General features: G+C 39.7%; 3 protein-coding genes across 3 annotated transcripts in view; all 3 read left to right on the top strand.

The window, feature by feature from the left end:
• Window positions 1-27,520, top strand: part of LOC129748146 (uncharacterized) — a 96,755-nt gene that overhangs the window by 43,203 nt on the left and 26,032 nt on the right. The gene's annotated exons all lie outside the window — the stretch shown is intronic.
• On the top strand, window positions 777-1,799 carry LOC129741678 (uncharacterized protein K02A2.6-like). The gene has a single exon (XM_055733426.1). The coding sequence runs from the start codon at window positions 777-779 to the stop codon at window positions 1,797-1,799; it is 1,023 nt and encodes a 340-aa protein (XP_055589401.1).
• LOC129741677 (protein G12-like) lies at window positions 13,919-14,678 on the top strand. Its single transcript, XM_055733425.1, has 3 exons — window positions 13,919-14,282; window positions 14,337-14,512; window positions 14,574-14,678. The coding sequence occupies exons 1-3, from the start codon at window positions 13,919-13,921 to the stop codon at window positions 14,676-14,678; spliced, it is 645 nt and encodes a 214-aa protein (XP_055589400.1).

Genomic DNA, 27,520 nt, shown 5'->3' with positions numbered 1-27,520 from the left:
TTCGATCCAAAATTGAAAACCCGTCTAGTAGCAGATGCTTCTCCCGTAGGGTTAGGGGCCGTTCTATTGCAATTCATTGAAGGAGCACCGAGAGCTGTCGCTTACGCTAGTAAAAGCCTTACAGAAACTGAACGACGTTATGCCCAAACGGAGAAAGAAGCTCTTGCCCTTGTTTGGGGGGTGGAACGTTTCAGGATCTACCTTCTGGGAATACGTTTCGAGCTGGAGACAGATCATAAACCTCTTGAGGCTATATTTTCAAGAAACTCAAACCCCTGCCTCCGTATAGAACGTTGGGTATTACGCCTTCAAGCATTCAGTTATGTGGTGGTATATAGGAAAGGAAAATCGAATATTGCAGATTCTTTGTCTCGATTGAGTCGATCGAATACGGTTAGACCTTTTGATCCGGAGTCAGAAATGTATATACGTAGCGTCATAGAAACGGCAGCAATCGATATCGATGAAGTGGAGGCAAAATCGGAATCCGATCTCGAGCTTAGTGAACTCCGAGAATGTTTGAATAGAGGCATTTGGAACTATACATCGAATTTAATCAAACCATACCACGCATTCAGGAATGAGTTGGGCACCGTCGGGAAGCTTATTGTTAGAGGCTCTAAACTTGTCAAGAACTCAGACAACGCATGGTACAGTTGGGTCACGAAGGGCATCCAGGAAAAACTAAAATGCAACAACGCTTGAGGAGCACCTGTTGGTGGCCTGGAATGGATGAATCAATTGCTAAAGCTGTTGATTATTGTGAAGGATGTAGAATGGTTGGTAATCCAGAACGCCCTGAGCCAATGCAACGTCGAAAATTACCCGAAGCACCGTGGATAGACCTCGCTATCGACTTCTTAGGACCTTTACCATCAGGAGATTATCTTTTAGTAATTATCGATTATTTCAGTCGATATAAGGAGGTTGAGATCATGCGTAAAATTACAGCGGGAGAGACAGTTGAACGATTAGAGAAAATCTTTACCAGGTTGGGATATCCAAAAACACTTACGCTGGATAACGGACGGCAGTTTGTAAGTACTGAATTCGACAATTACTGCAAAGTAAGAGGCATCACAGTTAACAGAACAACGCCGTACTGGCCGCAAGAAAACGGTTTGGTTGAGCGCCAAAATCGTTCTCTGGTAAAGCGTTTAAAAATAAGCCAAGCATTGAATAGAGATTGGAAACACGATTTGTTGACTTACCTATCTATGTACTATTCTACGCCCCATAGTACGACTGGTAAAACTCCATCCGAACTCATGTACGGCAGAAATGTAAGAACGACGATTCCAGCCTTAACCGACTTAAGTTCTGCGGTGCCGTGTACTGACTACAGAGATCGAGACCAACTAGCTAAACAGAAAGGGAAGGAACATGAGGATCGGCGTAGGCGTGCCAAGCTGTCTGAGTTAGTTGTTGGAGATAAGGTCTACATGAAAAACGTTCTTCCGGGAAATAAGCTCACTCCCACTTTTGATAACAAAGTCCTGACGGTCAAGTCCAAACAAGGGCCTAGAGTAACGGTACAGAACGATGAAACGGGTAAGCTGTACGAAAGGAATTCAACCCATCTTAAAAAGATTTTAATTGATAACTCTCTAGCCAAAGATAATCCCGTAGATGATGATGGCAGCGATACCGAGGATTTCAGAGGGTTTCCAGATGAGTCAGGGAACAATGACGCATCGCCGTCACCCTCGACTGCCGTCGTAGATATTGGGAAGCGTAATAAGAGACAGCGGAAAATCACTATGCCTAAACGGTTGGACGATTGTTTGATGAAATTCTAAACGTTGTTATCTTATATTGAAGGGGAGATGTGATGATGTATCTGTATCTTTATGCACATTATCTGTGCCACTGTTATACCTTACCTTGATATACTGTGACATTGGTCATTATAATAAACAGACTAGAAAAGTGAACCACGCGTTATTTGTACCTGAAGATATTATTACAGAGAGGATGTATTGATTTTGATTGCGACTTCGTGGGAGTGGGCCTATGAAGTCCAAAGCTATTATCTGCCACGGATGCTTCGTTAGCCTCTGCTCTCCCATCGTGGGCGTACATGCAACATTTGGTGCTTTTATTTCCTTACAGATCCTACATCGCGAGACATAATCTCGGATCTCGGAAGTCATTTTGGGCCAGAAATAATGTTGTCGTATTCGAAAAAGCGTTTTTTCGAATCCCAAATGCATGGACTCGTCATGGCCCTCTCTGATGATATCCGGACGTTCTTGCGGGGGTGGAACCTTTTTCCAATCGTACCGGGTGTCCCGGGGCTCTTCCTTCCCAGCAACAAATTTAAAAAGGACCCCGTCATCTAACCGGAAATCCACGAAATCATCAGGATTATCAACAACGTTTTCTAGGACATGGTTATACCAATCATCATTAGAAATCTGAGTAACTACAGAGACACTGCGCGACAGGGCATCGGGTACAATGTTCTCTTTGCCCTTCCTATGAATGATTGTCATATTGTACTGCTGCAACTGAAGGCACCACCGACTGCATCGCGAAGCAGTTTTCCACTTCGCGGTCATGAGGTGGGTCAACGCAGAGGAATCTGTGATAAGCTGGAAGTGGGAACCTTCCACGTACCCCCGAAAAGCCTCTATCGACAACAACGCGGCCAGAGCCTCTTTTTCGCAGGCGTGGTAGTTTTTCTGAGCTGAAGAAAGTTTGTGAGAAAAGTAAGCGATTACTTTCTCACTACCCTCTTGGATTTGGGTCAAGACCCCGGCCACTGCGACATCACTGGCGTCTGCTTGGATCTGGAATTCTTTGTCAAAATCAGGAGATGATAGAATCGGAGACGATATCAGTTTTTCTTTCACCAAGCTGAAAGCTTCCTCGGCCGATTCCGTCCAGCTCAAGACTTTTGACTTAGTTTTCAAAAGGTCCGACAGGGGCGCAGTGATGCCGCTGAAGTCGTCGATGAAACGCCGGTAATAATTGGCCATCCCTAGGAACCTGCGGAGCTTCGTGATAGTGGATGGTCGTTCGTAGTCTACTATGGCCTTAATCTTTTCCGGGTCAGCTCGTAGCCCATCTGTGGACAGCAGGTATCCTAGGAATGGCAGTTCCGGAACCCCGAACTTCGATTTTTCTATGTTTATCGCTAGATTTGCCTGGGACAAACGAGATGCGATTTCTCGGAGAAGGCGGAGGTGGTCGTCGAACGTCTCTGTTACGATGATGATGTCATCAAGGTATACAAAGACGTTCGGTTCCAACTCACCGTGTCCGAGAATCTTGTCCATAAGGCGTGACAGCTCCTGAGCGCTGTTTCGCAAGCCAAATGGCAACCGACAGAATTGAAACATTCCGCGGCCCTGTACACTGAATGCAGTGTACCGTCGGGAAGCTTTTTCCAACGGAATTTGGAGAAAAGCTTCCGACAGATCGATGGTACTTAGATGTCGGGCTTTCGGAAGTAGTCCTAGGATCCGCCCTGGGTGTGGTAACGGGTACGCGTCTGGTACGGTCCGTTCATTGATTTTTCTGGCGTCAAGGCAAAGTCTAACTTTACCCGAGGGTTTTATAACCGGCACTACGTTAGAAGACCAATCCGAGCTAGCCCGTTCGATTATCCCCGCATTTAGCAAGCGTTTTAACTCTTGTGAAACCTTCTCATGTACTTTCGGGGAAAGTGTGTATGGAAACTGACGAACTGGAGGTTTCCCTCGCCATTCGTCGGCGATTTCAATATGATGCTCCGTCAGGTGGGTGACAGGAAGCTCGTTTGGATTCGCGACCTTGAAGAGAAGTTTGGTAGCCTCTAGCTCTTCCAACTCCTTCACAGAATGGTGGGCTGGTGTAGGTGGATCACCTTCGGCATGGTTAGCCTCAATTAAGGCGCAATTTTGGATCGTAGGCCAGATTTTGAATCTAACCCAAAAATCCATGCCCAAAATGCATGGCACGGTCAATTTTTCGATTACTAATGTCGGTACTAATTTTACTTGACTGGCAAACTGATACGGTACTTGTAGTTGACCTAGCACTTTCAAATTCGACCCGTTTGCCGATCGTACGGTTGTAGGGTGGGTTAGTGGTTTGAGTTTAATTCGTGATAACTTAGAATAAATCTCTTTACTTATAAGAGTAAGCTGGCTACCGGAGTCCAGCAGCCCTTGTGTTGGAATTCCGAATATTTTAATGCTTGCGTAAGGACGATTGTCATTGTAAGCCTGTAAAGATATGAGCATGCTCTCTAAAGAATCTGACTCATAGTAACTACTGGGAACTAGTTCCCAAAATTCATTAAGAGGGTGGTCTTTGGGAATGTGGGTTACGCCTTTGGGTTCGGCGACCGGCGTATTTCGGTCGCCTGTAACCCGTTTTTTCGGCAATACGGGCAATTGTGGGTTTCGTAGCCTTTGAACCCACAAACGAGACACATTGCTCCTCTGTACGCCTTACATTGCTCTAAGGTGTGGCTTGTTAGTCGGCAATTAAGACACTGATTAAGGTCAGGGGGTCTATGACCCTCGATCAGGTACTCTAAAGTACGTCTCGGCTTGGATGAACTAGGTTCTTGGGGGTCGTCTTTAGGGCTTAGACCCCTTGATTTATTGTCCATACGTGGATTCCGTTCGGACTCCCCTTTCTTCTTATGGTGTTCTTCTTTACTCCTCCCCCACTTATTCTTGTTTTCTAGGCCTGCATCTTTTTTTCGAGCACGGTTATCGTTGTCTCGGTCCCTAGCTGTCCAACGGCCGGCTTGGGTTTCCGAAACTACGTTGGCTGATTTTTCGTTTCCGAAGACTTTCGTATAAAGTGAAAAATTAGACGCGTCGAGGCGATGACCAGCATCTAGTAGTTCGACTAAACTGTTTAAGGGCTGCCATAAAACCGATTTCTTATAGTCCGAGCGCATGTTTCTTTTCAGAACATTGAGCTTCTCAGTATCATCGAATGGATGGTTCATGGACCTGAACATACTCTCCATGTCGTAATAGAAGTCTTGAAATGTTTCGTTCCTTTGTTGACGTCTTTGATAGATTCTATTACGGACTAAGGAGTCAAGTTCAGGGTGAACAAACGTGTTTCTCAACTCGGTTACTAAATGTTCCCAATTATTTAACCGCCCTGCGGCTCTCATGGTCATATACCAGTTTAACGCCGGGCCTGAAAATAAATGAAAGGCTGAGTCAAACAACTCATCGTCTAAGATCCTCTCGGATAGTGCGTGTTGGCTAACCAACATCAAAAATTCGTTCAATTTTAAGCCCTGGTCCGTCCCGGAATACTTATCCAAGTTCCATTTCGATACTGGAAGGGCTTTGTGGGAACGAACGCGGGGATGGTTGTCACCGATGTTCCTAACGCTGGGGTTTAAGTCTAGTTGGTTATTTTGCGAAACTATGGGAAAACTTGAACTGTTTGGTTTTGCATAAGATACCACGGGGTCAACGGGCTGATCCCGGGGATGTAAAGGGCTGTACGCGTTGGGGCCACTGCATGTGGTCGGTTGCGGGATAAAATTTATGTGCTGATGGTGTAGCCCTAAAGAGTGAGACGTGGCCAATCCCGTTCCCGACATCGGGAAATAACCGTTAGGAACCGCGGGGGGCATGCTTGGGATTGGCCATGGGGAATATGGTGTGATGTTTTGTACGTTTGGAAAATATGGGGGCCAATACGGTTGACCGTAGTACGGGAACGGATATTCTGTTGGGTAGCTCGCCGAGACGCTCGGGCGAGTCCCTGTGGTGAATATCGGTGGGTTCGTGTTGGTCGTGGGGTATTGTGAGCTACCTGTCAACGATTGGGTCGTCAGTGGAATTGAGTTTCGTGGATTTCGATTTGTGGATGGTGTCGGAAAGCTCACATTCAAAGGCTCATTCGACGTTACGCTCAACGATGAATGAACCGAGGGAAATGGGATTGGAAAAGATGTCATGCTTGTTGATATTGAAGGTGGCATCGGAATTTCTGATGTTTTTGGAATCGCCCCTCTCGACGATGATTTCGGGGTGACATTATCGGTTTGCGAGGATAGCCGTTTATCTTTCAATCGTCGTAGCTGGTATAGTTCATTTTCAAGATTAAGAATACCGTCGCGAAGGTTCTTTCGATCTACCGAACCGGAATCCAGAAGACCTAATCTTGTTAACGAGTTAACCAGATCTTGATCCACAAACGGATCTGGTTCTTCGATTTGCAGCATTGCGATTTGGTTCGTTTCTTCTCTAGCCGGTGAAACGTTTGTGGGTTCGGGTAAAGGTTCCTCGAAGAGAGCTGGCAGGCCTTCTTCTCCTACATTCACCTGGGCCTCTTCGAGGTCCGTATTTCCCATGAAATATTTATTAATTATAAATAGGACACGTTGGAGTAGGTTATTTAGAATTTCGAATTTATCTTCTAGGGTGTGTTGTTTAATAAGTTTAACACGGCATCCCAAATGTAAAAGCAAAGAGAGGTATCTTTGCGATACTTTCTTCACGTTTGTGTAAAAACAATCTTCTTCAACCTGTACCAGTTTTTTCTCACAAACCTGAATCTCCTGTAACGGATCACGTCTAAATTTCTTTTCGATTCTGGATGTTTCTTCCTTTTCAAGCTTTAGCCGCTCCCTAAGGCAACGTTTTTTTCTAGAGATATTGCTACCGAATTGTTCACACTCAATGTCTCTTATTTCTAACTCGAACTCGATCTCATCTTCCTCCAGATGGTCCACGCGTACCCTATAAAAATAGGATTCGAGTTCGCTTTCGAGGATTAAATTCATGTTTATCACTGTCAAAATATTTGAAGTGGGACAATGGAAAAAACAGATCGTATCACTGAATCCTGTAATTAACAGCTGGTGCACTTGAACTATTGAACTCGATATGATTGAAAACACTGATCGATTATTCTGGTTTATGATAAATCAAAAACTAGATAATGGTAAAGGTTTTGGGTTCTGAAAATTTATATTATGATACGAACAGTTAATTTAACAATCAACGAATTTAACGGATCTATGGAACGAACTATTATGCGGTTTTGACGAACAACGAAACAGTCACGATAACAGCAATCGTGAATCACCCCTGGTAAGCATCGAAAAAATATACGATTTCCGGAAAGAAATAGAATATTTTTTTGAACTAATTTCGCGGATCGCCAAGTGTAACGATGGCTAGCTCAGTCGTCGTTATACACAGGGTCGGCTTCTCTTACCTGAGGCGAATTCACAACTCTGAAGTAGGGTGCAGCGAAACAGGGAGGCCAATGAATCGGGGTTTTCGGGCATGCATTTATAACACGTTGATGTACATTTTAGGGGTTATTTATTGGGTCACATTTTTGTTAGGGAAGGGGAAAAGGGACGATGCGGCCGTTCAGGAACGTTGGGCAGGGCTGGTAGCGGTTTGACAATGAAATAGTAGGGACTTTAGTGACCAAAATTTGAAAAAAAGTGACCAAATAGTGACTTTGAGGACCGAAAAAAGTGACCAAATAGTGACTATGTAGAACGAAAAAATAACTTTGAAGTACAAAAAATGTAACCAGTCGCTCCGGTGCGATGGACCCTTCCGGGGGGGTTTTCAAATTTCAAATTTAGATAAAATTAATAACAATACCAAAAATAAACAATTGAAAAGGAAAGGGTTTTCTTACACCATTTGGCTCTCATGTTCAACACAAAAACTAAAAAAATGACTGATAAACAAAATTTTCTCAGTCATTTTTTTAGTTTTTGTCAAGAAAGTAAGAAATAAATTAGTTTCAAAAGAATTTCTTAGCAAATTTAAAATTAAAAAAGATTTGAATTCTAAAATAAATGTCAAATTTTGTACAAAACTGAGCATGAATAGATGTTAGGAAAATGATAATAATTGTTAATTTTTATTCATCTAAATTTGGAATTCTTTTCCTCATTTTTAACTGGAAGTTTAGTGAGAAATTCCGCTGTTATTTTTTAATTTGAACAAAAAATATTTAATCACGATTCAAAATGCAAATTACCGATTACTGAATAAGAAATGAATTTTGAATAGAATCTATTCAATGTTTGATGTTTTAATTTAATTTTATAAAAAGAAGAATATATTTATAATAATTTTAAAAGTGTCAGTTATAGAAGCCAGACATAAAACCTTTAATAAAGTAAAATCCTCCATGTTCAACTACACTGACAAAGAAATGTTAGAAAATGAGTAATTATGTGAATGATAAGAACTGATAAAAAAATTAAAAATAATGAGTTCAAAACTTTTGTTATTAACACTGCGTATTAAAATTTATTTTGAAAGTTGCTACTTAGAACAATTTTTCAAACTTTTTAGATTAATTTAAAAATCATGATCGATCCAAAAATATGATTTCATATTAAAAATATTTTCAATCGCAGGTTTTTAAGCTTTGAATTACAAGCTCTGAGTATTTTGTCTCTTTTGATTAAAATATTGGGTCCTGAAAGAACAGAAGGTTGAAATTATGTTTTTTTTTTATTTATAATTTGGAGTTAAAGGCTTATGGTTGAAGAACACGAAAATTTAGAATTTAAAAACAAGCAAACAATTGTTAAAAATATGTCTTAAAAATTTAAAAAGTTTGATTAAAAAAAAATCCGGCAAGTTGATTATAAAATTGAAAAAAAAACTGTACAATAAAATTCGGTAGATTTATTTAAAAAATTGAAAAAACAGTATGGAAGTAAAAAAGATTAGTTTTAAAAAACATTTCAGGAAGAGTTTTTTCAATAAACATGTTTCATCATAACCATTTTGGTGCTTATTTTTTCAATTATTGATTTGGTAAATAGTGTCCTCTACTAGAAATTTTGTCAAATTCGGCCATTTAGTTTTGGTAATAAAGAGTTTATTACTAGTAAAATTGATAGATAACTGATCATGGAAAAATGTCATTACAAGTATTTTTGACATCACAGCAGAAAGTGTAAAAAAAACTTGATTCTATTTAAAGCTCATTAATTCATATAAAACTTTTATTTCTAAATAATATGTTTTTGATTTGAGTTTTTGTAAAAAGAAAGTGCAAAAACTTCTCTAAAGATTTTAAATTATTTTCATTTCAATAACAAACCCACCGTACGAGGAAAGGTGTGCTCTGATATGTCTAACCTCACTCGAAAAGCGGCGCGTCGAACTGCAGCAAGGTTTTAATTTCGCCACATTGACCAACCGTATTGACTGTGCTTACATTTTACAACGTGTTAACATTTATGTACCAACGAGAACACTTCGACAACGTCAGTTTCTTTCAATTCCTCATAACCGTACTGCCTATGGCCAAAACCACCCTATTGACAAGTGTTGTGAACTTTTTAATTTAGTGTATAATTTGTTTAATTTTAATATGTGCAAACGTCGTTTTAAAATAGGCTTAAGAAGAATTTCCTAGTTTTTAAGTCATCAGTGTACGGTAATTAAACCAAAGACGAAATAAATAATAATAAATACAAAAGCTGATAGAAATATTGCATACATATTTAGATTCGAGGAACCCAAATTAGTTGAAATTACCGTTTAAATTCATTGCACCTAAAAAAATGTAATTTTTGTGGCCTTGTGTAAATTTGTACAACCCTTTTTTAAGTATTTAGAAGAAAAAAAAAACACGAAATAAAATTGAGTCTGAAATTGTATTTTAAAGGATATTTCATATCATCATAACATTTGTTATGACATAAAAGATTTTTTTTCATAAAAAAAATGGTTCGTTTCAATCTCAATCTTAATAACACTTCTTAATAAAAACCCATTCTAACTAAAGACGAGATAGGGTTTTTGTATATCAAGTTTTGAGTTCCAATACAAAAGGTTGATTGAACTAAAAATTAAAATCTACAATCAAAGTTAGTTTCAATTCACGAACGTCAAATAATGTCGTAGATCGAAATGTCTCAAGCCAAGGGTGATTAATGCCGAAATTCCGCCGGAGACGAAAAAAATTTCTGACTGACTGATCAAGTAATTTACCGTTACTACCGTCAATTTTAACACGCGCAATTCAAATTACTCTTTCATTGGTTTATTATCGGTGAAAAAAGTGACTTTTGGTGATAAAAGTGACAATTTTTCAGAAAATAGTGACTTTAGTGACCAAATGATGAAAAAAGTGACTTTTTAGTGACTGACCCAAAAAAAGTGACCAAGTCACTAAAAAGTGACTCGCTACCAGCCCTGGTTGGGGCCCTTGGCGGAACACGTACGACAATTTTAGGAGGTTTATACTTGCTGTTGTGTGAGCGTGCGTAGCGACGGAAACCAGAGGATAGCCGGCTGTTGGGTCCAGCGTGATGACTTCGATAGACGATAGGCCTGGTCGTTTCATTTGCTCTTGTCCACGGCGGTGGGTATCCCCGGCGGGTGTTGGGTGCCGCGCGGGTGCCCCTTGAAAATAGCTGGCACGTGGATGACGTCTTGCACCAGGGCGGCCACCAGGGTAGCTCGGTGGCGGCCAGAGGCTCCTAGGCTCGGTCCCCGAGGTTCTTGGTCGTTCCTTGACGTGGAAGCACCGAATGCCAAGGCGCCCGGTCACAGCTAGCAGAACCGGATTTATCGGACCCTTGGTCCGCCCCCTAACAACCCCTGGCGGCTATCAGGACCGGATGTGCGGAATTGCCAGGAAGCCAATAATCGAGAGCTAAGGGCACTTCCGAAACGCAGACTTTAGTTGACGGTCAGTCTGGAGAACCTCCTGAGCACGTGGGTTGACTGTTCCACGGAGCTGGGTGCACGGGGAAAAACGTCTGCTCTCGGACGACGACAAAGACAAAATCCTCGTGGCTTCGTTCTCGACCCGCCAGCTAACCTGCCACGCCACGCAATCTTGCCGGGCTTTTTTCTCTCCTCTCTTCGCAAACGTCAAATTTCCAACAGCGTTGCCAGTTACACTGTCTGAGCTTCAGTTTTTCGCCGAATTATGCTGTCAGCTTCTGGGGGATAGGAATCGAGAACGAAGGACCTGGGAGTTGAGATAAATATCCTACTCTATCTAATACCGTATTTGTTTATGCCGAGTGTTGCACTAGTGTTGCACTGGTGCACCACTAGGTGCTGTCAAACTGTTTGTTTATTCGGACGGTGTTGCACTGGTTTTGACCTGTCGGAGTTCTGCTTACGGACGGTGGCCCACCGATAATTTTGCCAGTGTTGCGAGAGAGCGTGTGAGTGAGTGAGATAGCAATACACTGGCGACGATTTGTGTTTGTTTTTATCGGGTACGGTGGAACACTCCACGAGTGGAGAAAACAAATACAGTATAAGTATACAATTCAAAATTTGTTTGCCTTTAATTCCCGATACATGGTTCTCCCAGTTGTTACGGAGAGTCCGTAACACCGTTCGGAAATGGATAACATGTGGTTTTAATCATGTTATGATTTATTTTATAAGCTAATTAAATTCCGACCGAGAAATGCACGGTATAATCAAAAGTCTCAGATCATCGATTTTCGCCCAGATAACCTATCATCCACTTTTTGTAATTGTTAAAGGTAAAAAATCGAAACTTTAAGCGCTTTGAGACACCTTTTGTTTTCCTAACTGGTTGGAAATTACAAAAGAAGGTAACAAAGTGCAGAATGGATTTTAAACTCGTGTTTTAAAAACTGATAATCTATCACTGTGTGAGGCAAACTGAGCACCTCCGTGAGGCATAATGCACACTCATTCCTATAAATATAAGCTTGAGAGGTGTTTAGAATTACGAAAAGTATACTTACATGCCCATACTTCTAAATTTTTAATTCTTGGAATAAAAACTCGAACTATAATGAATTCGGAAGAATTTATAACATCGTGGATTTTTGTTGCGAAGACAGATCTGAAGAAATTTCAGAACCTTTTCGTAGAACCAAAATATATTTAATATGGAGAACTCATTTCATAAACACTAAACATTACGTAGAGGGAACAAGGACATAACGAGCAGCCGGGGTGAACTGGGCACCCATATTTTCTAAGGAAATACATATTTTCTCGAATAAATTTTCACGAGGAACAGTTTTGTAGTTCCTATAGTATTGATTTTCTAACAAAAAAGAAATCTCCTTATCATCTTTACAGAAATATTAAAGCAGGTTTTCAAGTGACGGAAATATTATAATTTTTGAGCACCGGAAAATAAGCTCTTATGATCGTTAAATCATCTTGATCTATAAAGTACGCACTGCAACCTGATGACAAATTGTTACTAAATTTTCACCAGCAAAAAATTTTAATTTTTCACTACAATAAATTTTAAAATGCGTTTTACTTTAACTTGATGAACAGAGCACCATTGTGGCACGATAAGCATTTTCTGCCGAAGAATTTTGAGCTATAGCCACTGACCACACTGACATGACACTTAAAACAAAAATTCAACCATTTTCTGTCAAATTTTTTGTTGTCAGATTTTACAGGTTCGCAATACCGACGGCAGGTGGCGAACCTGAAAAATTTGACAAAAAATGCCCTATAGGAAAAATGGTCTTGTTTAACCCGATTTTATCGAAGAAATTGCGTGTTTAATTTTTAAAGTTGGGTGGCATTTCCTAACTGGGATATCATCTCTTCAAATCGATCGATGCGCACTCTGGAATCGACATTGCGTACTGTTCGAAAAATTATCCAGAAAACGAAATCGAGTGGCCAGTCAGTATGGTCAGTGCTATAACTTTACAGGTTTACTTCTGACGATTTAGCCTATTGAGAAGGTGTCGGAGAGGTAATCAGAAGACTCGAGTTCGATTCCTGGTCGAGGTGATTTTCTTTTCATTTACCATTCATGATCGATTATTATGATTGTTGCATTATACGGCTAGTAGCATCATCCGCCAAACAAAGCACCAGAAATTTGACACGAATGCCAAAACGTTGGTAAAGTGCCACAAATATACAAAAAAAAAGAAAATAACAATAATAATAATAATAATAAGAATAATAATAATAATAATAATAATAATAATAATAATAATAATAATAAAAATAATAAGAATAATAATAATAATAATAATAATAATAATAATAATAATAATAATAATAATAATAATAATAATAATAATAATAATAATAATAATAATAATAATAATAATAATTATAATAATAATAATAATAATAATAATAGTAATAATAATAATAATAATAATAATAATAATAATAATAATAATAATAATAATAATAATAATAATAATAATAATAATAATAATAATAATAATAATAATAATAATTAATTCAAGTGGTTCTATTCTTATTTCGCACCCCTTTTTCACATTTTTGGTCCTCAACGCCAATTGCTGCGTCCAAAAAAAGTAAACTTACGCTTGATTTATCCGTTAAGCAATTCAGAACAATCTATGGAAGAAAATTTTCGTCATTTTCAATCATTCATATTTTAACAAGCAAAACACATAGTGATGCTATTCTTATTTCGCTCACTGTATTATTTGCGTCGTTTTTACGCATGTTTGCTGATTTGTCAAACATCACTCATAATAATTGATATAAATAATAGGTAGAATGAAATAACTTCAAAAAGCATAATAGTGTCTCTGTAAGCTTTTGTTACACATTTTGGAACGTAAATTTGCGTCGGATAATAACGTGTTAATATTTAAGAAATTTTAACAAAAAGTCAACAATTGAAATAAACAAAGTTTAAATCGACTAAATTAGTGGCTTCACTAACATTAGCTTTTCGAAGCTAATAAGACTTCAAACAATGTGTTGATGTTTTGTTGCTGTGATGTTACATACAAACATACATATGTCTAATAGAAGCTTAGCCACACGAAGACAAGAACTAACTATGCACCGGAACATGTTTTCAACCAAAACAGCCGCCCGCCAGCATGTTTACCAAACAATGCAACGGTAGTTTTGGTCATCGGGTCACCTATTAAAGAGCACGTCTAGCCGTTTCATATCAGTCACCATTTTTACCTGAAGACATCACCATGCAGCCGCTGTTGATGATAGCCACCGTATCACTGCTATCAGCTGTCCTAGTGCCATCATCGCTGATTCAAGCCGCCAGCAGTATCCAAGATGAGCTGACCGATATCCAGGAGGCGCTTCCCATGGACCAGCTGGAACAGCTGATGGCCGAGTATCTGGTACGGGACAATCAATTCCGCCGAACCGTGCGATACATGCGGGGTTCCGAGTTCGCCGATCTGTGGGAACAGTTCGAGGAAGTGGCGAAAGTGAAGAAGATGAAGGACTTCATGACATCGGCCGGATTTCCGGTATCCGATGTTTTGGAAACGGTCAAAGATATACTCGTCGGAAAGAAGCAACCAAAAATTCCTAAAAGAAAAAGTAAGTTTTTGTTTATATTTTTTTAGTTAAATATTAATCTTGATTTTTTCATAGTTAACAAACCTCAAAACGGAGGGCTCACTGCATTCGCCGAAGAAGCACTAAACATAATATCGTCCAGTGAGGCAGTTGATTTGCATAAGGAAAAGGTTCGATCGAATCCGGACTACAAAAGCATGACAAAGAAACTTCAATCTGATGAGTTCCAAACTATACTTCAAGATGCCTTTGTGAGTATCGGTGTATAAACTCGATAAGACTCACTTAATAGTAATCTATCTTTTCTTACAGAATGATTCAAAGGTGAAAAGTTTGAGGAAGAAAATCCTCAATCATGGCATCGATATCAACCTACTTTCCAATATGATTAAGTCGTATATCGACTGGAACGATTAGATTTTACTGTGAGATAAATATCTAAGACTGCTTAAGTCAAAAAAAATGTTGTAGCCTTGCTTAATCAGATATCACAATAAAGTTAGTCTACTTAGGTATCAAAATGATGATTAAACTTTAGCTGGATTAACCCATACGGAAATATCCTTGAAAAGCAAAAAACTATACACTGGTTTACATTTGAATCTTTTGAGGTTTATAACAAATGCATCCAAGTTTTTTGATTAAATAGTCATTAAAAAGACCTTTCCATTTTTTATTTCTGTTTTGAAACTGTCTCACAATTTTTAACCTATCTGTATGTATGAAGTTAATTATTTAGGAAAATGGCTGGCAAATGGCGGATAATTTGCAACTCGATACCCCATACATCCAACCTTAGGGTAGTGGTCATATTTATCACCACTTGTTTTACAGCTCAGATTCTCTCCCTCCCCGTGGTGAGAGCAACAATAGCGGAGATCGGGTACCAAACCCCGGTGGATGCTTTAGTCGCATGCCAACTGAGTTATGGGGCTCAATACGCGTTTGTTCTCCACGTCAGGAGCGGCATGCGGATTGCAGCAACGTCCTGGTGGTGTTCGGGACCCAAAACAGCAACATCACGACCGTCCTCCTGCGAGATATGTCGGTTGGGAAGCCACTAGTCAGTCGGCAGGCGTCCCAGAGATTCCCTAAAAAATCCCTAGGATCGGCGAGCTTACTGATCAAAAACAAAATGCAGGGAATATTCGGAGGAAGAAACAACTCCACCTTCTATGTAGAATTAAAGTTAATTTCTTGGGGAGTACAATCCAAGCTTATAATTCCACCACATTGAATAAAACACTCATGAATGACAACAATGAGTATCTTAACTGTTCAAGGCTACCACCTGGTACTGCTCCTTGGGTTGGTTCGGATTTGGTGAGGTCAAACTCGGTCCAATGACGTCGACGCGGTGATGTAGAATAGCGACCAGCGGCAGATACGAAGCAGTTGACGGGTAAGTTGTAGTTTACCTGGCCCCACCTTGGATGTTGAACCAGGCACGGAAGTGTTATTAGTCAAATTCAAAGTTCACCGGAAGGAATTTCACCGCAACCAGCGACCGACTAGTGCGATGCGGTAATAAACCAACGGCTGGTTTTAATCCGTCTAACGGTGGATTTGAATCCGAAAGCGGTGGATTGAAATTTGTAGCTGTTGAAATTTCATCCAAAAACAGCGGGGTCCTGAGTTTATGTCAATGGCGAGAGAAAAATGAGGAATTTTTACCTACTGTCCAAATATGTGACTTCAAGCTTATTACACTATTCGATTTTTTTTCCGGAGTTCTTTCGCCAACGATCAAATTTGAAATGACGACGGCCGTTCATATCACAGGCTTTGGACAGCAGGTGCTTGTTGCCCTTCTGGTGGACGTTTTCGCCTTCCAGAGGAATAGGTCAACCTCCAAAATACTCAATGGATATTAAACTACCAACAACAAACAAAATCCCTGAGACCTCTTCTAAGATACTAACAACGCTTACAGATACCACCTAACGTTCCAGTGAGAGATGTACTAGCTGTGCTAGATTTGGACTACATGTATGAAATATACCTTTTTCTAAAAGCTATCGATCTTCGTCTATAATCCTTTTTATTTTCATATTTCCCTTTCTATCTTCTTTTTTCTTCTAAAAAAGTGCTAAGCTAAGCAAACGATTGTAAAAATAAAAAGAAAACGAGTTTGGCTCCTTCAAACCTAATCGTATGAGCCGTTTCAAATAAATCAGTTACAAAAAAAAAACGCTTACAGATAGTAGGATTAGCTCCAGAGCCGCAAATTCGATATCGTAGAGCTGCAGGAAGTATGCTGGAAGAGCTCCAGGGTTCGTGCTCTCCGAGACGGTCATACTATCTACCATACTATTTACGAGGTTGGAACTGCTTTTATATTGATGGGAAACATGCAAAAGCTCGTTATCGGGGGTGACGGATCGACCCACGAATGTGCCGGTTGAGAATCAGAACCGCTTCTTTAACACCACCATGATCAACGTGCACAGCCCTCACCTCGGAAGTACCGGAGACGACAAAGACGAATTATACACGCAGCTGGAGTGTGAATACGACCGCTGCCCAAAACATGATGTCAAGATCGTCATCGGCAATTTTAACGCGCAGGTTGACCAGGAAGAGTAATTCAATTGGAATTTTCAGCAGCAATTGGAGGGTTCAGCGCACACCAGCTGACCCACGAAAACGGCCTTAGACTCATAGATTTCTCCGCCTGGCCGTACGTAGTACCTTTTTCCAGCACCGCCTCCCACCCAAGTACCAAGTGGAGATCACCGTTCCAAACGCAACCACAGATCGACCACGTTTTGATAAGCAGCCTGCACGTCTCGGACATCATAGACGTTAGATGCTATCGACGCGCCAACATCGAATCAGATCACTATCTGGTCATGGTGAAGATGCGCTATAAACTCTCCGTAAAGAAATACATACGAAACCGACGCCCGCCTCGGTTAAATATCGCACGACTAAAGCAACCTGAGGTCGCAGCAGACTACGCACAATCGCTCGATGCAGCACTGTCGACAGAGAGCAAGCTGGACGAAGTCCCATTCGAAGACTGTTGAGATACCATCAAGCCAGCCATTAACAGCGTTGCGGAGAACTTCATCGGGCTTCGTTGTGGAACGAACATGACAGAACGACTGGTTGGACGAGGAATGCAGTAGGTTGAAGGACGAGGAGCACGTCGCGCAGGCGGCAGTAGTGCAATAAAGCACTCGTCGTAACGTAGATAGTGGAAGAGGCAGCGAGTCCGAATTTTCCAAGGCAAAAAGCGCTGCCTGGAAGAGAAGGAGCTGGAGCAGCTGCATCGTTCCCAGGAAACACGAAAGTTCTATCAGGAGCTCAATGCATCCCGCAAAGGCTTCGTGCCGCAAACCGAAATGTACCGGGATAAGGACGGATGCATCCTGACGGACAATTGTGAGGTGATCAAAAGGTGGAAGCAGCACTTCGATGATCACCTGAACGGCCGCGGCGCATATGTAGGAGACCAAGACGGTGATGAAAGCTAAATCGCCGGCGTAGCCAACGACGTAAAGGAGCCACTTCCAACGATGAGTGAAGTTAAGGAAGCCATTGGCCAGCTGAAAAGCAATACGTCGGATGGAAATGATGATATCGCAGCTGAACTCATCAAAATGGGCCCGGACAAGTTGGCCGATTGCCTACACCGGTTGATGGTCCGGACCTGAGACACAGAAAAGCTACCGGAGGAGTGGAAGGAGGAGGCAATATACCCCAATGTCCCATCTACCAAAAAGTGCGACAAATTGGACTGTGAGAACTACCAAGCGTTCACTAACGCCACTACCAGATCTTTACACTACGGCAAATCCTCCCAAAATGCCGTGAACACCAAGTTCCTACGCACCATCTATCCGTCGAATTCAAAGCCGCATACGACACCATCGACCGTGACGAGCTATGGACGAGAACGGCTTTTTTGAGAAGCTGACCAGACTGATCAAGGCGACGAAGGATGGAACGCTGTGCTGTGTGCGACAAGGCCATGGTCTATCCTGCATGATGTTCAACGTGGCGCTAGAAAGTGTTATTCGACGTGCGGCGGGCAAAATGCAGGGGACTATTTTCAACAGATCCAGTCGATTGATATGCTTTGTTGCGACGTTGATATAGTCGGCAGATCATTTGCGACGGTGGAGGAGATCTACCGCAAACTAATACGCGAAGAAGGAAGAATTGGGTTAATGATTAATACGCCCAAGACGAAGTATATGCTGGCTTGCGGATCTGAGACCGACCGAGCCTGCTTGTTCAGTAATAACAAGGTCACAATCGAGCTGAAGATAATAGAAGACTTTATCGGGCTCACTGGAGACCGCCGACAATGACTCCAGCCGTGAGATCTAGCCGCGAGTTAGCCCTCGCACAAAATGTAACCTGTACACAACGTTCATTAGACCGGTTGTCCTCTAAGGGCACGAGACCTGGATATTGCTCGAAAAGGACCTGCGAACACTTGGAGTATTCGAGCGACGAGTGTTAAGAACCATCTTTGGTGGTGAGCAGGAGAACGGAGTGTGGAGGCGAAGGATGAACCACGAGCTCGGGCGACTCTATGGCAAACCCAGTAAAGAGTGATACAGACAAAATTTGGTCAATATCAACTTGACGTATTTCTTTCAATTTTGCATTCAAAAAAACCTGAACACTCCTCATTTTAAAAGGTGTGTGTGTGTGTGTAGAATGTTGTTCCTGTTTTGATTTTGGAATTCACTCTTCAGTTGTCAAAATGCCGTCCAAGGAAGAAGAGCAGCGTATCAAAATTTTGCTCGCGCATCGCGAAAATCCGAGCTACTCGCACGCAAAGCTGGCAAAATTGCTAAAAGTTGCCAAATCAACCATTACAAATGTAATTAAAGTGTTTGGGGAACGTTTGTCGACAGCCAGGAAGTCTGGATCGGGGGGAAATCGAAAACCGGAATCCGCTGAGACGACAAAAAGAGTTTCCGGTAGTTTCAAGAGAAACCCTAACCTCTCTCTCCGAGATGCCGCAAATAAGCTGGGTTTATCGTCTGCAACCGTGCATCGAGCCAAAAAACGAGCCGGACTATCGACTTACAAGAAGGTAGTGACTACAAATCGCGATGGTTAACAAAATACGACGGCCAAAGCGCGATCCCGGAGGCTGTACACGACGATGCTGACGAAGTTTGACTGCGTGGTAATGGACGACGAAACCTACGTCAAAGCCGACTACAAGCAGCTTCCGGAACAGGAGTTTTATACGGCAAAAGGAAGATATTTTCAAGCACATGAAACTGTCAAAGTTCGCAAAGAAATATCTGGTTTGGCAAGCCATCTGTACCTGTGGCTTGAAAAGCAGCATTTTCATAGCTTCATAGGTGGTATTAGACCAAGTGGAGCGTGAACTGGGAAGCTTCGAGCGTACTATGTCGGATGTCCGAGAAACTGGAGAACGGTTTCCTTGGACCGAGTGAATTGGACGAATATTGTTCATCAGGTTCAGACGGAACACCATGAAAATAAATTAAAATATTCAGGAAAACTTGTAATGCAAGCATTACATTAAATAATATTCAGCTACAATAAATTTGTTTTCCGTAATTCAAAATAGAAGAAAAAAATGGGATTATTACGTAAATTAATTTGTAAGTAAGTAAGTTTAAAAACATGGGAGAGAATTAAGAGGAAAACAATGAACCAAACTTAACTTAAAAATGTGGACCTTTAATTTTTTTTTGTGTCGAGTATAGTCGTTTGACCATTTGGCTTTTGCGACTTTATATCAGCGTTGCAGTTTGCGGCCAGTTATTGAAAAAATTATCCGGTACAACTGTGTTCGATGTTTACTCTTGGGCTCGAAATCGCAGACATCGGCTCAGGAAGCAACTGACTTGCCAACTGAGCTATATCACAAACTCCGAACCTTTTAATATGAAAACTCGTAATTGTTCTAAATACAAATCTATAGGTAAAAACACTTTTGAGCAGGTGTTTCGTATTTTTATTGGTTTTTGTATACAACTCCATCATTCTAGTAAAGATAGATTGTTGTCAATAAATTGGTTATGTCAAATCGTCTCATTTGATCTATAAGAAGACTCCTCTTGTACAATAAATCATTGAAACATGTCCCAATTAGCTAGTACCTATAATAAATTTGATGAAAATATCTTGCAAATGGTTTAAGTTGTTTTGAATTTTATACTGATTTCACATTGGAACCCCTCATTTTATAGAGTTGACGTTTATTCAAATAATTTATCTTCTTCTTTCCCAATAATCTTTTTTTTTTTGTGTACGTATGTTATTTGGAATTCGCTAAAAATAATATCCAACAAACTCTTTTAAATGGAAACTCTAGAAGATATGCAAAATCTTCAAAAGCGACAAGAAATTTCCAAACGTGGAGAACACCGTGTGTTTGAATGATGGTGTGCGTGTTGCCCAAAATTTTCGTTCGAAGCACTTTTGATTGGTGTCATCTCAAAAACCATTCGGCAGATTGTCATAAAATTTTGCACATGTTTACATTGCTTTGAAAAATAGGTTTGCAAAAAAATTTATCAATTTTCATTTCGCAATCAAAGGTTTTGCATTTTTTTTGAGTACCTACTATCCTTAGAATTTTTTTTTCTTGGAACCGAGCTTTTCCAGTGGTTACGATACATTAGTAGAATCAAGTTGCATTATTGCCGTCCTTATCATCTAATTTTAACCCAATTATGCATTGAAAGAATGGAACCTAGTTGCAAATATGCCTTTCAAGTTCGATACTGGTATAAAAACTGGTTTGAATAATTTGAACAAAAAGCCCTCGGTGAAAACACAACAAATCAAGGAGATAACATGTTGGCTGCATTTGTACACAGTGCATTGCCAACCTATGCACCATACAAAGCTGAAGAAGCTCTGCAAATTAACTTCAACTAATATGCCACGCAATCCACATGGCCAGGTGGAATTGGCGCTGTGCCATCAACACACAGCTGTGCTGACGTGGAAATTATCTGCCCGAAGGTGATGGTCTGTCTACGATTGACACTTCTGCGCCTTGAAACCGCCTGTGTTGTACAAAAGAATCCGTATAACTCGAGCCAAACGAACAAACTTTTCGCATAACGAAGGCAGAGCAAAATGTGCCAAAGTTTCTGCACGTTGGGCTTAAGTAACCCGGATACTTTGAGGGTGGTTTTGGATGTATATCTTCCTGAGGGCTTCCGGTCCTGTTGGCAATGTCACGACCGAACTGAGAATCACGTATCAATCACCGAGTTAGTAACACTGATCAACTTAACCGTTGTAGATCCTGTGCACATTTTCACCAGTCATTTGCACCTATTACATGCAAGAAGCATGGATTTGGACAAAAAAAACAACACACGAGTCACGATTTTCCACAACCGATATTACCCACGCCGAAGTTGACTACTGAATGAAAGTGGGCTCGAGTGATATTTAAATTTTATACAAACGTGTCTTCTTATCAAACAAATGAGCCAATAAACCGAAAGGAAACGATATTACGGGTTGCCCCATACGTCAGCAAGAAAGCCTAACAACGTCTCCTAACGAAATCTACCCAACTGAGTGCCAGGTTGGATTCGTTTGGAATGGTTAGACCCTAAAACGATCCCCATCATATTGGCACCCACCCACACTCTTCAAAGCATCAATTGTCCCCAAGTCCAAGTGCGAGCCAGTTCTGGAAGATCGAGAAGAACCCGACAACACGACACCTGTGCAATCATTTCGATCGTCTAATGATGTAGCGAAACATATGTGCATATCAGTTCATACAATTGATTGACTTCATTCAGATGTGAGAGAACCCATACAGGAGAAACGATGATACTGTTCCAAATTTTCAGAAATTTTAACATAGTAGAAACTAATCATGATGTTCATGAAATGGGAACCACATTATACCCAAATTTTCTAAAAAAAAAGTAATATCTCCGTTTTATACCCGATTGTTTTGATGTTTTTTTTATCTTGATCAACTGAACAGCATGACATATCAGCATGACGACTCAAAAGTTTATTTCGATAAATTATTGGAAGAATGGAGATTTTTTAATTTAAACCTTTAAAATAAATTTGTATAACTATTATATTTTCCATTCATAAATCGAATGATAACTTTGACAAAAAATCTTTTTTTATAAAATGGTAAGCTTCAAGGTTACATTTGGACTTAAACAAAATGACCATGAAACAAATTAAAACCTCTAGATCTTCCGATAGTTAAATCGGCTTCTGAATGGCGGACATGTCTCAAAAAAGGCTATTTGAGGAACTCTTTGGTTGGAACTTCGAGTCCACAGAAGGTTATTTGAGACATCGTTTGTAACTTTTATACTGAATGAATGCGATTGACATGTCACAAAAAAGGCTATTTGGGGAACTTTTTGGAACTTCAAGTCCATAGAAGGCTTTTTTAGACCCAATTTGTAACTTTTATACTGGATGGATGCGATTGACCTGTCACAAAAAGTTATTTCAGGGACTTTTTGGAACTTCAAATCCTAAGAAGGCTATACGAGGCCCTTTTTGCAACTTTAATACTGAGGGATGCGATTTACATGTCACAAATAAGTTATTTGAGGAACCTTTTGTAACTTTCATGCTCACATTGGAGACAATTCGGTACCAATTCCCATACTGTAGAAGTGACTTATTGTTGTGGCATTTGTAATTAAAATTGAGGAGTGCATAATTGGGGTTTTTTTCTTGAGCTCATAGCACAGAGAACTTAGACCTCATAGTTCGAACTCCCTACCATTATCTTTAGTTTAGCGAGTTGCCCTGAGACCTATAAAGGGAGTCTCTGTAACCCCCTTGGGGTGATAGGTTTTTAAACTTACAGACTTTATGCAACGACCAATTTCAAACATTTCAAAAAACTAAATATATGTAGGTAGTCGAACCTGGATTTCTCATTTATCCAGGTTTGCTCTTGTAGATGGTTTGAAGCACATACATGCTTGTGTGATTCACAGAAATGAACAAATATAGTTGATATAAATTGATAAAGTTGATATAAAATCGCGAATATCACAAAGATGGTAAAACTACTATAATCGAAACAAAAAAAAAACCATTGAAACTCAGAGATGAGAGATTTAGAGATTTTATGCCAAAAAAGCAGGGGACCTGGTGATTTCTCTCACGTAAAGTGGTTCTCGCTTATCCGACTGTATCTGAAGTTTGAAGGATTTTTTTTTGTTTTTGCAAATTTGCCAAGAAACTTCTCGTAATTACTGCTAAACCGGTGATATATTCGACTAGGCCGGAACAAATTTTAAATCCTTCTTTTGTCGCTTGGAGTTGAAACATCACGAAATTTTCATTAAATTTAAACAAATTTTACCAAAGCCTTTATGCAACAAAGTTATATGCAATCTACCTTGTTAATTTAGATCGATAATTTGAAAAGAACTAAAATTCAAAAGGTGATATATATTTCCCAACTCCTACAGTTTGACTTTTGCTCTTTCAATTGTTTGAATTTTCGATGAATTTATAAAATTTTTCAATAAAATACCTTAAACTTTATGTATTTCCTCCTTCGGGATTTTCGGGAAATCAAAATCGAATTTTAAATAAATCACAACATTTCTAAAACCTCATGCAACCCAAATACATGTTTATAATAAATCTAACGTCAAACATGACAAAAATTACCAAAATGACTAAGATGGAAGAAACAACAAAAAGGACGAAGAATGAAATTTATTACAGAACGTTCGGAAATGTTACCTAAACGCCGATGTGGTCTAGCGGATACGAGTCTGGATTTGGTATGCCAAGCGTACAGGGTTGGATTCCTGGTATCGGCACAAAAACATTTGGGTTCAAATCCCATTAGTGGCCGACAAGTAAGATGTGTTTCCTCTTATAACTGCACCGAAAAAACTTTTCACATCAGCGCTACGTGAAAATGTACATAGATTTTTGCCACCCTGAAAATCATGTGAAACCTACGTGAATTTCAGGTAGCAAACGAAGCTCGCGTAGCAAACAGAATTCACATAATTTTCATATGTGTTGTAGGTGAGCTCCATTTGAAGGGCATATCGTTCACGTAGATCGTATATGCATTTCACATAGATTTTATTGAAATATGAACGTAGTGAGTCTTTTCTGAACAAATTAATAAAAATGTTTTGGTTTTGCAGACACATTTTATTGTTTCGACTAATTATTATATGTACCTCCACTAATCAAAAATCACACTACACTTCACTTATTTAATTTATTTCACTCGCAATGTTGTCGCATTAAATTCGTTGGATGATCCTTTGATGTTTGTCTGCCCTTCCTAGCTGGACAATTCCGAATTCTGTTTTAAAAGGAAAATATGTAAACAACAATCACACAATAAAATTCTAATTACTTACGGAAAATCAGCTTCTCCATCATCCGTTATTTGTTTATTTGTTTATTTGTTTATTTGTTTATTTATTTTTAATCCATCGAACGACTAGTCTAAATGGATGGGATGGGAAAAGCACAAGGCATAAAAACCCATCGATGAATGTAGCAAATACAATACATGAACGATACAATAGTTTGTCAGGATATTTAAAACTAGTTTTAGGGATTTTACATAACACATTAAATATAGTGGATCAGAAAATAAAAGTAACGATAAGATCTAACATCAAGTACTACAATAAAACGATATTATCTTAACATTGAAGCCCGTAAGCGGTTCACAAACATATCCGGGGTCATATTAAAATCAAATTCGCTAAATTTATCATTAAACACTACACACATTGCACGGATAGGCTCGTTCCGGCCGTAAAGTGTACGATGAAAACCTAGCCGAAGGAATTCGCGACTTCTTAGTTGTCTAGACATCACGTTGAAGTCAATCCTCTCAAGAATGTTTGGTGCATCAATGCTTCTTTAACTGCCAGCACCAACTGTTGAATGGAGGCCATATTGAGTATTTTCTGTATTCCTTCACATAGATTTTACGTGAATAAGTTATTCAGAGCTACGTGAACATAACATAGAATGCACCAAATCCTTTGTACTTGGCGGATCACTGGATTTTCACGTAATTCGAATGTGTCTTTGTATTGGCAGCAAACGGCTATATGAACTTTACGTACAGATCAAGTGAATTTGTAATAGCTTCTAAGTGGTTCATGTAAGTCAGGCGAAAATTCACGTAATGAGCGCCTACGTGAAAATCCAGGTGAATTTAAAGTTTCCTTTTCGGTTGAGTGTGACTATATACAGGGTCCGGCAATTGAAGTGCTACATTGGAAATAACACATAATTTGATCTCAACAAAAACTTTTTCTTTCAATCTTATACGATTTACATCAAAACAGATCATATTTTCAAAATCCATTGGCGCCTTTCGATTTTTTTGTCCTTGAGCTAACCACTCGCTGCAGAAGCTCAAGGCACATATTCTAAAAAGACCGCAGGTGGTTTTTGTGGTATTTTATCCCAGGACTCAACTAGATGGCGCTTCAAAACTTCCAATCCGTCATGTTTTGTGGAGTAGACTTCGGGCTTCTGTATACGCTAGACAGCCAAGTCCATAGGGTTCAGGTCCGGCGAACTCCCCGACCACTCCGTACTTGAAATTAACCCAAAAATTGGGACCTCGCACACAAAAATTAGGACCTCTTTCTTTGGTAAGCCAATGTGAAGTTCTGCTGAAAATCACCAACCAAAACCAAAATTGGGACGTGTCCACAGTTCGAGGACATGCCGTAGAACTATTTTCGATATGTTAATTGATTGATCTACACCTCTTCAGGGTGTTCGGTTGATCTTCACCAGGAAAGTACGGGCGATTCCGACCCAGACCTTTAATAAGACAGATTTCTAGCGTCTTGTGGCCTTTAATACGTTTGCATAGGCTCGTGATCTTTCTGGCAACCAAAATCTGTAGTTCTGTTTTTTCACGAACCGCTGAACGGCGATGAATTCATCGGCAGAAAACACGATATTTTCCAAATTTTTCATGCGCGGACCGCGTAAGCTGCGCCTTCGCCCTTTCTACCCGCTCTTGCTTCTGTTCGAACGAGAAGTCTTGAAATCTAAGGATCTTGTAAGGCTGGGCGTAAAGATCATCTTCCAAGATCCGATTTTGATCCGGTGTATTAAAATCTATTGCCAATTTAGTGTTACTACGTCAAGAAGTTCTCCCAGCGTGCATCTTGATGATCTTCACCATGGTAGGTGTCGCCACTGTAGCTTGACGATCCCCACCTATACTTGGGCACTTCTGATCTCCAGGTATCTGCCAAGTGCGAGCCAAAATAAAAAAAAAAAAAAACACATAAACTCATTGGACAACTCACGAAATATGTCTTTCTACTCTACCGTTTCACAGCCTGGAACTAGGCAATCAAAGCACTACGTTAAGATTCGAGGACTATTTTTACAAAAAAAAACTTGATTGCAAAATTAACAAAAATATCCTCTGACATCTTAGACATAATGTTAACAAGGTGACAAGGTGTCATTTAACTCGGTTTTATATAGGTACTTCGTAATAATCACTCCTAAAGTTCAATTGCCGGACCCTGTAGTAAGAATGTTCAATCAGTTGTCAGCTGACCAGGTATATAGACGGATTCCAGTAGTAAGTAGTAAGTAAACTAGCCTACCCGATTGACTCGTTCTTCCAAAATATCCCTACTTCAACACAAGCAATACATTCACTGAATAACAGTTCATACGAAGCCATGGGGTCCGGGTATAGTGCATTGGAGATTTGTCGAACTTAATAACCTAAAGATGCATGTATGCAAATACATACTTAAGCAGAAACTGGTGAATCCGTGCCCCCATAGTGGATATAACCAACATAACATTCATAAAAAAAAGAACGTTCGAATATTTACCTAATGTTCATTCGTTTTAGCATATTAACTCATTATTTTTTTTTACCGATCAATATGTATTTAATAATTTAATAGGTATGAAATACTCGTAGTTTTCTGGTTAATGTTTTGAGGTTTTAAAAATACTGGAATAAAAACGAAGTTCGAGCTTAAGGATTTGTTTTTCATTTACTAATTAAATTTATTATTATTAGTTTCCACCTTTGAAACGGCTCATACCTTTAAGTTTTAAGGAGCCTAACAATTAATTTAAAGTGAGTTAAAATCTGAAAATTTTTAAAGTTAGTGGAACGCGATAATTTATGGATGTTATCAAGTTCGACTATCGCTGGTTGAGTCCTATGTAAAATTATTGTGCTCATATTTTGAAATGAAAAATGTTGTTTTCTCGATACAAATTTATCAATGTTAATTTTTTTTATTACA

Source organism: Uranotaenia lowii, chromosome 2, assembly GCF_029784155.1.
Source record: "Uranotaenia lowii strain MFRU-FL chromosome 2, ASM2978415v1, whole genome shotgun sequence".
Lineage (NCBI taxonomy): Eukaryota > Metazoa > Arthropoda > Insecta > Diptera > Culicidae > Uranotaenia > Uranotaenia lowii.
This window is presented reverse-complemented; position numbering and strand designations above follow the sequence as displayed.